Raw genomic sequence first — 12016 nt, forward strand, 5'->3', positions numbered from 1 at the left:
ATTGTATGGGACTCTTGTGGATACCCCATTGTATTGTTTCTTTCCTTCCCCCCATGAAACGCTGGCTTCCTGTTCTCAGCACTACTTGTCCCTTTCACGCGAGTCATCCTGTTTTTCTACGGGCGCTGGAAGCCGTCGTGTCCCCGAGTGAGCATGTGTCCACTACTGATAGCTACTTGATTTCTATTACTTCAACATTAATCCATATGCCAAGTAAAAATTTCAATAATATAGGTTACAGTCCTTATTAAATCTTCTTTTTCTAATAAGATAAAGGATGTGTCATGTGCATATTGAGTTAATACTTATTAATGTCCTATGATGAGAAGTTAGATGCTTTGTATAGTCCCACTTGCAATGTTCTTTGTTATCATGGTATTTATTGCTTCTCCTACAATTAAGAATAAATAAAGAACCAATGGACATCCTTGTCTCATCCCTCTTATAATTGGAAAATATTTTGATAATGTTCCATTTACCTTTATACAAGTTGAAGCATTTCCTAAAAAACAATTGACCATGTCTATGAATTCTTTTGAGAAGCCTAGTACTATCATAATTGTGAATAAAAAATAATATTCTATCATATCATATACCTTTGAAAAATCTAATTTGAGAAATAATAGAGGTTGATCTAAATATTCAGCCTATTCCATGGTTTCTTAGATAAGTAAAAAATTGTCCATATGAATTCCATGAATAAGAATATCAATTGATCTATGCTAATAATATTTATAAGTATTGATCATAAAGATAGGTGCAATGTCATGGCATATATTTTGTAGTCTAAGTTCAAAAGTGTAATGGACTTCCAATTGGTTAAGAAGCAACAATCTCCACCTTTATGAAGAAGGGTTATTGTACTAGTAGTAACTCAAGGAAGGAGGAACCCTAAAATAAGGCTAGTATTAATCATTTCTATGTATTGTTAGCCAATTATGTCTCAAAAAGTGAGATAGAACTCTATCACTACATCTGGGTCCATATACTTAAATTTAGCTAGTATTGAAAGTGCACAAATTGTTTCTTAGAGCGTTAATGGGTCTTTTAGTAAATTTAATGTCTCTATATCTAGTATCATTTCTAATACTTTGTAGGCCTAATCTTGCACCTCCCTAACTACTTTCGAATTGTGGCTTGTTCTTTATAGTTTGTGATAATAATCTATACAGATCTTGGACAAAGCGGCCTGGTTGATATATAATTGCCCTAAATGGTCTACCAATTTTGAAATTTAGGAGCTTAACAACTATTCTTGATTAACATTAAAAAATTTCCATGAGCACCTATCTCTGACTTGCTACCATTTGATTTTGCTCCGTACCCACCCACCCTTAGTTATTTGTACATCCATAGCTTTGAAGTTGTCCATATACTAAACTATATTTTATTGGAGACATGAATTATTGGGATCTCTATATAATTCCAAAATTATATTTGTGAGATTTTGGTAAAGAACATTTTCTTTCCAATGCCGCTCTCTTCTTTTTTGACACACATCTTTATAAAACTTCATACAACACGTATTTTTCTTTAAAAAGATAGATTAGAATGGATATTTCAAATTTGAAAAATGCAATTTAGATTGTTAAATCCTAAAGGTATGATGGATTTATCACATATTATAATATGCACTTGATTTCTAGGAAGAAAAAAATCTATTTTTATATCAAGAGGTGGTCAGAATGGTTGTTATCACCAAGTATGTAATAATCAACACTTGTGAGTCGCTTTCCAAGAGAGACAAAGGAATACACTTTGACAAGCTGTCTTATGGTCTAGAAATGTTTTCTCTGGTAATTATTTCAAATATAAAAAATATAATGAGATGTCAAAAAATTGTTCAAAATTTATAGAATTTGTGTGAGATTGCTGAATAATCGTCTCTTACATGCAAGCAAAGTGGATTCCTTAATATTTGACTTATCAACATTTTTTTTGGAAAAATTTTAATCACCCTCTAAAATCCACTAGCAGTCTCTTAAAAGAGATTGAATTAATTCAATTTACAATTCATACCTCTCAATAGAGGTGAGATATAGGTAGATATTGAAAACATCAATGTCTATGCCAACTGTCTTATGAAAGCTTAGCCATTGTGCCTTCCTTGTGTTTTGAGTATCTCTTAGTAACAATTAAGTGGGCCAATTGGGAAGCAACTCAAAGACATGTGATGATACACATCGGTATCAGATGGTAGCCAAAGCGCTGCTTCTCGCTGATGAGACGCGAATGCACGACCCCTCCTGCTCACCTCCAGGCGGGTGCAAGGGTGCAACGTCATGTGGTTCGCCGCTCTCCTTGGTAACCTGTTGCTAGAGCTCCCGGGCCTAAATCAACTCATTCTCGCAGACTCCAAGTCCAAGTCGAAGTGCAGGTGCAGGCCATGAATGAGGGAGCGGTTCGGACGGATGTTGACCCGATGGTCATGCGAGGTAAGCTTTCCACTTTCGTGGATGAAGTCATCCACTGCAGAGGTGCGGCTGCGGTCGGAGACCCCCGCCGCCGACACATGCCCCGGAGAATGGCAACCGCTTCGTCAGCAACGCTTGAACGATTACGTCGCGGATCTGTTGGACCCGTCCTTCAACGGCAGGGCCGTTCCTGATCTCGGCTCCATACACAGCGTCTCAAACCTCGCAACCTTCCCCATTGTCGAAATCAATCACTCTTAAGTATCAACCAATTAACTAGAACCGAGAATATGTTTATAATTAACTCTGCAGTTGCACTTATCCCTTTTTTATCATCGTAATTCATGGACGGGTTGCTCGAAGCAACTGAATTTTTTTGTAAACCACTTTCAATCTATTCGAGTCTTCTTTTTACACTTTTCTGTTACGTGAGAATTACAATTTCCACTCACTTAATCGGGAGTGTATGTTGTAGGCCTGAGTGGATTTTGCTATCGATCAAAACTGTCAAGCAGACGAATTTTATCGGAATTATTGGCAAGTTGGTTCTGAGTTTGATTGTACTTAAAATGGACTTGTTGATTCTCCTTTAGTTTTCGAAGAAAGGAAAATTTGATATCAATATGCTTGGTGCTTTTGTGTGATAACGGATTTTTGTTTAGGGATTTTCCTCCTTGATAATGACCCGAAATAACAATCGGTGGGAACCGCAGAACTGCAATACTATGTATCAGGCAAGATAACCATATTGCCTTTTTGGTTGTGTCTGCCATTGCGAGTAGCTCAGCAGTTGTTGAATAAGCTGTACACGGTTGACTTTTGCTAGTCCTGGAAATGGCTCCACCGGCGAGAAAAGCATATAGCTGATGCAACCCTTACGGTCGTAAAGGTTGCCTCCGAAATCAGAGTCAGAAAAACCGCTAAGATGAAGATGAATGGTTCGTCGGAATCGGTGGCCAAATTGTTCCTTCGAGATGTCACAAGATTGTCTTCAGTACTTTCCATTGTGAATGCTTTGGTGACAATATCCTGAAATAATGTATTTTTGGTGGAGAGAGGATATACTTTTCAGCGATTTAACAAGCTGTTGTAATACTGTAAAAAGTGATTTGTTTTGAGCAGTTGGAGGTTTTTTTATATTTTAGTCACGTGCGTCGCTATTGTAGTTTGCGATGTTGCACCATAAAAGGTAGATAAACACGTTTCACAAATTAAGAAAAGTAGTAGTTGACACTTTGATTTACAGTTTATCCCATTGAAAAGAAATAGGTGAAATGCATTCGAGCGATTATCCCAATCTGTCACGTCGCTCTAGGAATTATTAACTATGGGCAGGTTTTTGCTTATATTCTCATTCTGAGGTTGGGGAATAAGGCTTGTCCAAAATATAGCATTGGCTGTATCGATGTAACAACCAGATGGATTTTAAACAGTAATCAGCAAGTGACCAATGAACTAACGCTATGAAGGATCTGACCCAGAGTCGTGAAGTGCTCTTACACCATCACCGATTCGAAACTGCGACCGAGTAAACACAAAATCGTGGTCGAGCATGAATTTCTTCGTAAGGTACAAGATCTCTAGACTCAGTCTCGAATCCCGCACTCTGTTACCCAGAACCTGTGGTTGCAACTTGCGGGCTGACAGAAATAAAATGTTTTTGCGGCAGTATTCTCGGAGGTACAAAAATTCTTGAGCAAGTCTTCTGGGAGCATTTTTACTCGCGTAACATTTCCATTTCACCTGGTTGTGAGATGATTACAAACTCCATATTAGGCACTCCAACTCAAACACATCCCTTTTAACTTCTTCACGAGTATCTAGGATAAACTGCTTGAGGCGTCGTTCACGCTGCAACAGTCTGGAATGGCACGAGGAACTGAAGAATTCTTCCTTTCGTCAAATGCGAAGAGGCCCGGGACGGACGAAAATCACCAACATCAGGGGATCACCTACTCAAACCACCGCTTCAGATCCGCGTCAGGCTGAGCAGAACTTTTCGATTTGGTTCCACTGGAGGTATTAAAGTACTTAGTCCGATACTCGGAGACGAGCTGGTCCAACTTGTCCGCGATTTCTGGTTGATTCTTCCGCCGCCTTGACTGCTCTGCCGGTGATTTATGCTGCGGTATTTCAGCTGTAGGTTTTGTCGTTTTTTCCGTTTTACGATTCTACGAAATTGGCCAGGCACATCATTCAGACACGACTGACATTTATGTCACATTTTCGACGCCATCCATTCGGTGCAATTGACGAACGCAGCAAATGAAGATTACGAACTTCAGCAACGGTTTCTAAATTTTTCAATAAAAGAGAAGAAAAACGACTCTACAAGTGTATATCGGACGAAATACCTGAGGTGATTTTTCAGGTGTTACTCGAGGCTTCTTGTTTGCTTGCACTTTCTCTGGACTTGGTTTAGCACTTAGAGATTGATCGCTGCTGCTTTGCTTGCTCTTGTTCTTGCCCAAGAACTCCTGATTACCTGCACCAACCTCAAATTTCTGTCGTTTCCTATCATGGGGTTTTTGAAGCTTCTTTCCTTTCATGGTGATTTTGGAATCTGTGACCAACTCCTCGGAGGCCGCATTTTTCGTATCCTGACCAGCTTCCTTCTTTTTGTTCTTCTTTTCGCGTTTTCTCTTAACACGTCGATCACTATCATCCACTTCATTGCCGTCATCAGCGGAGTTACCAACACCAGCCGTCCGTTTCCCGAACGATTCTTGATCTTTCTTTGAGTCGAACTTTTTACCCTTGCTCGATCCATCCCCTGGCCTGGCAGTGGCAGCATTCCTTGCTTGTCTACCTTTAGCCAGTGCTTCCCGGGTAGCTCTCAGTTTTAATTTCTGAGAGTTTTCAATTGCAAATTGAATAATTGGACGGTGCTCGGATCCAAATGTTTCTGAAAGGTAAGTCATCAAAGTAAAATAATGAGAATTATTTCTACTCAATGGTTACGCATATCGTATATTAATAAGGTAATAACACAAAATATTCTCATCCGTGTTAAAAATCTCACAGCTCGTTCGATACTTCAATCGATTTACAAATAAAGAATTTAACCACAATGATACGACCACAATGAGTGGACATCCTGTGTTCACACTCTTTGACAGATGTATAACCCTTAACAGACCTGGATTGTTATTAAGAACTCGCAGGGCCACAAGTGCGTGCTGATGTTCGGTGAATTCCACAAAAGCAGCTCCCCGTGACTTCCCACTACTACCTGGCACTCCTTTCACTTCATCCCGTAAAATTTTCACCTTCAAAACCAGGTTTTCAGATTCAGTCAAAACACGTTCCGCATTACATATAAAACAATTTGAGGCAACGTAGTTAGTACATGCGGAATCGCAATCAGAACATAAAATCTTAATTGTATTTCACATTCAATGTTCTAGACAAGAAAACAGCTCAAGGCTGAGACCCATTGAGTAGAGTAACTTCGGGAAGGAAAAGTGAAGAACCTGCTTAAGTGCAGGGTTTTGCTTAGATGCTTTGGATTTTACAGCTTGAATGAACAACTGCTTGAGTTCCTTCTCAGTCATATCTTTAGGAATATTGTGCACAGCAAGTCGAGTAGTAGAAACATGGAAATTTGGACTCCGCAACTTCGTGGCTTTCTCATGCTCAACTCTGACAAAGCACCAACATCAATCCGATAGCCTCATTAATCTGTGATCAGAGCTAACAAAACACCTCTACGGAATATGTTCCTGCAAGGAAAAACCGATTAATAGATCCTACTCGTTTAGATTCTAAAACAAATATGTATTACTTACTGTTTGCGTTTCATAAGATCACCCTTGGATAAACCTTGTGCTGCCGGTGTACCTTCCTCTACTACGCCTTCCTGGGATCCAAAGAAACCAGACATTGGAAGAATACCAACACTTCAATAAGAGGAATTCAGCGACATCAACACAACACCCAAACACACTAACCGCAAAAAGATCGAGTGATGTCTTGCTCCTCGAAGATTAGACCAGGTTCTACGATTTGAATCACTGAACCCACCGTAGAAGACATATAATTAATAAGATCTAACCCTTCACAACGAAGTATTTAGAACATAGTGAAGACTTACCTTGGCAAGTTTTAAGTGCCTTCTATCATGATCATCTTGTTCCTTCGATAATTCCCTGGCTACTTGCTTGGCTTTATCACGATCCAGAGCCAAATTCATGATTATATTCCGACCTCCAACAACAAGTCCACCATCTGCCTCAGTCCTACTTGCAGCTGCTATTGCTTCTTGAGCACCTTCAGCAGTAACAAACTCCACAAAAGCAGTTCCTTTAGGTCTCCTGAACATGGACAAATGAAATATAACACGATAAAACGAGGTCACTTATAAATATCGGCTCTGATAAGTGATATCAGGCTGTTCATAGAATGGAACAGAATAATGAAATTAACTTAGAAAATGTTGAGCTAGGATGTACTAATCCAGAAGAAGGGAAACATCTTACTTAGTTATCGGATGAAGCACCAGCCGAAACGCTTTGACCTCACCAAAGTCAGAAAATTGACGACGAAGGTCCTGCACATTTGCCTCCAGGGGCAGATTTCTGACAAAAACTGTCCTACTCAAGCCGTCGTCCTGTGAAGCTGCAAGTTCAACTTTTTTCGCATTCTTAACAGTGTCCGCTACTTTAGGCGTTTTAGTCTCCTTAACTGCAGGCTTAGTTTCCTTCGCTGAAGACTTTTGTTTAGCTGTTTGCTTACCCCCAATCTCAAGGCTATCAGTCAGCTGTACATTGTCCTGCTCTTTTGTCTTGCTAGAGGCTGTCACTTTCTTGAGTATTCTTTTTGCCAAGTCTTTCTCTTCTGAGAAATCAATCACTTGTTCTTTGTCCTTTTCAGATTCTTCACCCTCGTCATCATCTTCGTCATCTACATCTTCCTCATCACTACTTTCTATATCGATGTCTACTTTGGGACTCGATTGCTTCAGATTACTGCTATCAACCTTCATTTTCTTTGTGACCTTGGGTGAGTGCTTAACATCTTCTTCAGAACCACTTCCATCTTCATCTTCACTATCCTCGTCGTTTCCATCTTCACTTCCTTCATCACTTTCATCCTCACTAGCAGTTTCATCAACATCGTCTTCAGTTGCTTCTGTCAAGCCAGAATACAAATGAGATTTGAGAGATTATGAGATCATAATGTCGTAATTGATTAAAACCCCTGCACCCGATAGTTCTCGATATTGTACACAAATGAATACCTGGAACAGAAGTTTTAGATGCAGCAGTTTCGTACTCCTTTTTAGCCACTGCCCAATCCACTGCAATAGGCCTCTTGCTGACTAGTGTCCCATTCACAGTTTGAATCGCCTATAGTTCCACTTCACAGTGATTAGATGTATACTACATCGGGCTTCCTTTACAAATACAAGGTTGGCAAATATTGGGACATCGAAAAGAAAGAAATGCTGTGAAGTAGAGAAGGACTACACTGGACTTCCAACAAAGTTGTGCAAGAAAACTAACATACCTTCTCTGCGTCAGCCTTGCAGGTGAAACCAACAAAAGCAAATCCTTTCGACCTGACAAAAGTGCCACCAAAAATCGGTTAGACAATACTTCAGAAATGCACGGATACTTTATGTAAGTGCATAACTTGAACAAGCAGTCATAATTACAGATATTATTACAATAAACTTAATTCTCCTGTTGAAGTGCAATCCTCCAAACTAGAAACAAAAGGGAGCAGAAATATACGAGTTGTCAGGTTTCCTCGGTATGGTGACCTCCCAAACAAACCCTAACGGAGAGAATAGCTGACGCAAAGTTTGTTCTTTCAGCTGCAAAAACAGAGTTCGAAACTTAGAATTTAACATGTCAACAGCCGCCACTACATGTACATCTATTACCCATAAAGTGAATGATTACCATGAAGGGAAGATTCCGAACAATGAGCCGCCATTTTTTCAACTTCGCGCCCTGCAGCACAGACATAATTGCAACAAAGATTATTAATATCTACTACTAAAACAAACATATAGAAACAACAGCCTTGAAAAAATATCTAAATCACTCCACGGGTCATTCTAAGAGAAATCTAACCGGAATCGGCTTTGACAGCTCTCGATTCACGAGCTGCTCCAGAATTAAGGGGGGCTTTTGGGTCTGGCATTTCAATCATGGACAAAAGCTCTATTCATGACCCTAGGTCCTTATCAACTCTTTTCTCTTGATTTGTACCCAGTGCAACGACAATAGTGACAATCGATGATAACAAGACTGCAAAAAATACTCGACAGAACTAAGAAAAAAATGTTCAGGCCTGCAGAAAATCGCTCACAACCACGACATATGCAGGTACCCGTCGACACTAAGTGCATTTCATCTACGAATTCCTCTTGTTAAGCTTAATCAGGTGCACCAGGGGTCTAGTACACAACCTTAACACAACTAAACTTGCACCCCTCTTATCACCTCAGAGGAGAAACATGAACAGGCTTAACAGCGACCACAAAACCCAGCTAAATCTTCCAGCACACCAACTCCTCAATACTAGAACAAAGATTAGATACTTTCTTTTACACTGAAAAGATTCACCAACACAAAAAAACAAGCTGAAACTTATCTAAAGCACGCACCTCTCCACCGAGTTGACGAGCCCAAATAGCACCTCCTCCTCCTACATTCTGCTTGTGAAGCGCGGTTACAGCTTGATGAGCTACTTTCACAGAGGTGTACCGAACTTCTACAGCCTCTTGTTTGCATCCATCCTTAGCCAAACCTGTCGGGAGCATGATATACATAAATATACTGTTCGTTTCACCCTGCAACTAACACGACTCATCACCTTCAGACCCTGAAAATATCAATGCGGGCACGAGGGCAGACATACTGGTAACACTCAATAGAGAATGATGAAACAAACAAAATTACCCCGACTGATAAGCTCGGCTTCTGGAACAGGATGACGCACATCCTCCACTTTGCCCAATCTTTTGGCTTTTGCAATGGCGGCTTGAACCATTTTGGGGTTTTCCAGACACCCTATGATAACTGTCCGTGCAGTTCTGCGTAAACAAACGAGGCGGTTTTAAATTGAAACTAAAACCCTACACCCTACAAAAGACAAATTACGTTCTTTAAAGAAACAAAGAATTTCAATGCTTTCATGATACCTACTCAGAGAATAGAATTCATAGCAAACGTGTTGTCTGACTTAAGCCATAAAAATGAGGTACTACTAATCTTCGAACTGGTTCTCACCACTACCAAGAAAAAGACATTCATGTTCGAGTGATTCATTCAACACGGTTGTCATGAGCATAAAGGTAATGGCCATTTAAGCACGCCGTAAATACGCAGTAACGCACAACCGACACACAACTTTAATGTTGAGACAATTGGCTCACCTCTGACTTTCAGATGCCTTCCCCTCTTCTCGTGGACGCTTCTTCGAGTCTGGCTTGACTGCTGGTTGCCTGCCTGTCAGCCAATGAACAATTTTTTGGTCACTCTCTCTGCAAAATGATCATCGGCACCAAAAGGTAAACGTTTGATATAATCCTTCTAGGCATGATATTACAAATATGCATAGAGCACACCTATAAGTCAAATGGAAAGAAAGCACTAAGATACCATTTGTGAGTTTCGATTCGACCGCCGTCCCATGAGATAGCTCCAGGTCTTCACCGTCGGAAACTTTTCGCTTCTTTATTCCCTTGTCCTCGGGTGCCATAGCAGCCATTGAATCCCCCTCAACATTTTTTTCATCTTCTTTAGTTCCCTCTGCATCTGTTCAAACCAACGCAGATGGAATACTTATGACAAGAGGCGAAAGGACGAACCAAACTGCGATTCAACCTTCGATGAAATCATGCAACGAAACGAAGTGAACTTTGCTCTAGCCTGCAGGTGTTCGAGCAAACGTAGCCAATACATTTCTAGTTAGTATCAGGGATTGTTAAAAACAATCGAGAAAGTAAACGATTAAACGAGGAAGACGGGGGGGGGGGGGAGGCAACTTGTAAATAACAAAATGAAGTGCTGCACCTTTGCGTTTGCCTTTAGGATGCCTTGCGTCCAGCGGAGCCCGGCGCTTTGCAAGCTCCACTTTAATCTTTCGTCCTTGCAGGGCGGCACCATTTTTGGTTTCAACAGCTCGAATAGCATCCTCTTTGACCGCGCTGTACATTCCAGAGAGTTCAAGCAAAGTAGGCATCATTTACAGATACTGCATTCCAGCAATGTCCTACTTATCAAGCTTCCTTAAACATAAGATCATCACGAAGACACAAAAACATTCAAAAAGTTTCCGAAGTTTTGAATCTGAGCACTGAGACACTTACAAATTCACGAATCCAAATCCGCGGTGCCGTTCAGAGCCTACATAATTCAAAAACCGGCGAATAAAATTAGCCTGGTGCGAAATAACCAGGTCCCGAGAAAAATTGAATGAATGACGAATTAAAGGCTTAATGCAATTCCATATCACAAATTACTTCATGAGCACTCGGGCAAACCGAAAGAAATGACAGATTATAATGTCAACACTAAACTCTCCCACAAATATATAGTATCGCACCTTTCTGTTTCACCGTGAAGCAGTTCCGAACAGGACCTACTTCACCGAAATAAGCCTCGAGCTGCGATCCAAATCAGACAGAACTGTCAACGTCAAAATACTCCACCAAAACCAAGGGAACCAAGCCCACTCTGGACTTAGTATCACAACTCTGCGAACATTGAATGAGAAAGTTTAGAAGCTGACTGACCTGCGCATCAGTGAGAGTGTATGGCAAGCTGCGCACGAAGACAGTGCGCTCGTCAATATCGTCACCGCTGCCAGTGCTACCAAAGGGAGCCGCTGTTCCAGCAGCCTTGGTACCTTCCTCCATGGTCGCCATGTCTGAAATTTCCCTGCGATGCAAGGTTTCAAAGCTCTCACGGGCTTTGTAAGATTAGGGTTTCAATAGGGTTTAAGCTCCATGCAGACGACGATGGGAGGACTCTTTTGGATGAAAAAAATCCTGATGGATGACACCCTTGTCCTCGTTGAGGGGTGTCAATGCATTCTTCTCCTCCCCCCCTTCCCTTCATTACACACACACACACACATATATATATATATACATATATATATATATTGAAAAACTGAAAATTAAATTACACCGGTTCATTGACCAGGTTTAGGGTTTAGGGTGAAAACCTTGGAAGAGACTTTGGTGGCAAAGCAGACATTCATACAAAGTAAGAAAATCATGTTGACCTTTTGGAACATTAGCTCAATCCGCAAGTAGACTATTATAATTTGGTGATAGAGTGGACATTATTTTTGAAATAATCATGTCTTTAAGAAGTTCATGATGTAAAACTTTTAATAACAAAACCATATTCTATGTGTTATTGATATGAGAATGAATATCATCATTTTGGGACATTTATAATCATAAAATTTTCCTTGTAACTAAAAGATGCTCTCAGTAGTTTGTTGAAGAAATATTATACATAGCTTGCCCACATATTTTCTAAAGTTATACAATTAATTAATATTTGTGATGATAAGTGATAATATACTGGAAGTAATAAGCATGCAAGCATCCATGTATTTTTGATCCCAAGAATCGA

At 40.2% G+C, this 12016-nt stretch overlaps 1 protein-coding gene across 1 annotated transcript; it reads right to left on the minus strand.

The window, feature by feature from the left end:
- Positions 1 to 3625: 3625 nt before the first annotated feature.
- On the minus strand, positions 3626 to 11345 carry LOC112288904 (uncharacterized). The gene is made up of 19 exons (XM_024533632.3): positions 11164 to 11345; positions 10974 to 11034; positions 10738 to 10774; positions 10442 to 10575; positions 10028 to 10183; positions 9802 to 9874; positions 9326 to 9459; positions 9031 to 9173; positions 8321 to 8371; positions 8150 to 8232; positions 7923 to 7974; positions 7654 to 7762; positions 6893 to 7544; positions 6508 to 6727; positions 6203 to 6273; positions 5888 to 6056; positions 5554 to 5683; positions 4769 to 5319; positions 3626 to 4585 (listed from the first exon to the last, which is right to left on the minus strand). The coding sequence occupies exons 1-19, from the start codon at positions 11293 to 11295 to the stop codon at positions 4367 to 4369; spliced, it is 3177 nt and encodes a 1058-aa protein (XP_024389400.1). The 5' UTR covers positions 11296 to 11345; the 3' UTR covers positions 3626 to 4366.
- Positions 11346 to 12016: the final 671 nt, after the last annotated feature.

This window comes from Physcomitrium patens, chromosome 11, assembly GCF_059467195.1.
Source record: "Physcomitrium patens ecotype Gransden chromosome 11, ASM5946719v1, whole genome shotgun sequence".
Taxonomy (NCBI): Eukaryota; Viridiplantae; Streptophyta; class Bryopsida; order Funariales; family Funariaceae; genus Physcomitrium; species Physcomitrium patens.

Excerpts from the sequence above, each read along its gene's own strand:
- LOC112288904 (XM_024533632.3), bottom strand. The coding sequence starts at position 11,295 with ATGGCGACCATGGAGGAAGGTACCAAGGCTGCTGGAACAGCGGCTCCC. Across the intron at positions 7,545-7,653 it reads ATCTAAAACTTCTGTTCCAG|AAGCAACTGAAGACGATGTT; the intron begins GTATTCATTTGT and ends CTGGCTTGACAG. Across the intron at positions 6,728-6,892 it reads GTGCTTCATCCGATAACTAA|GAGACCTAAAGGAACTGCTT; the intron begins GTAAGATGTTTC and ends GTCCATGTTCAG.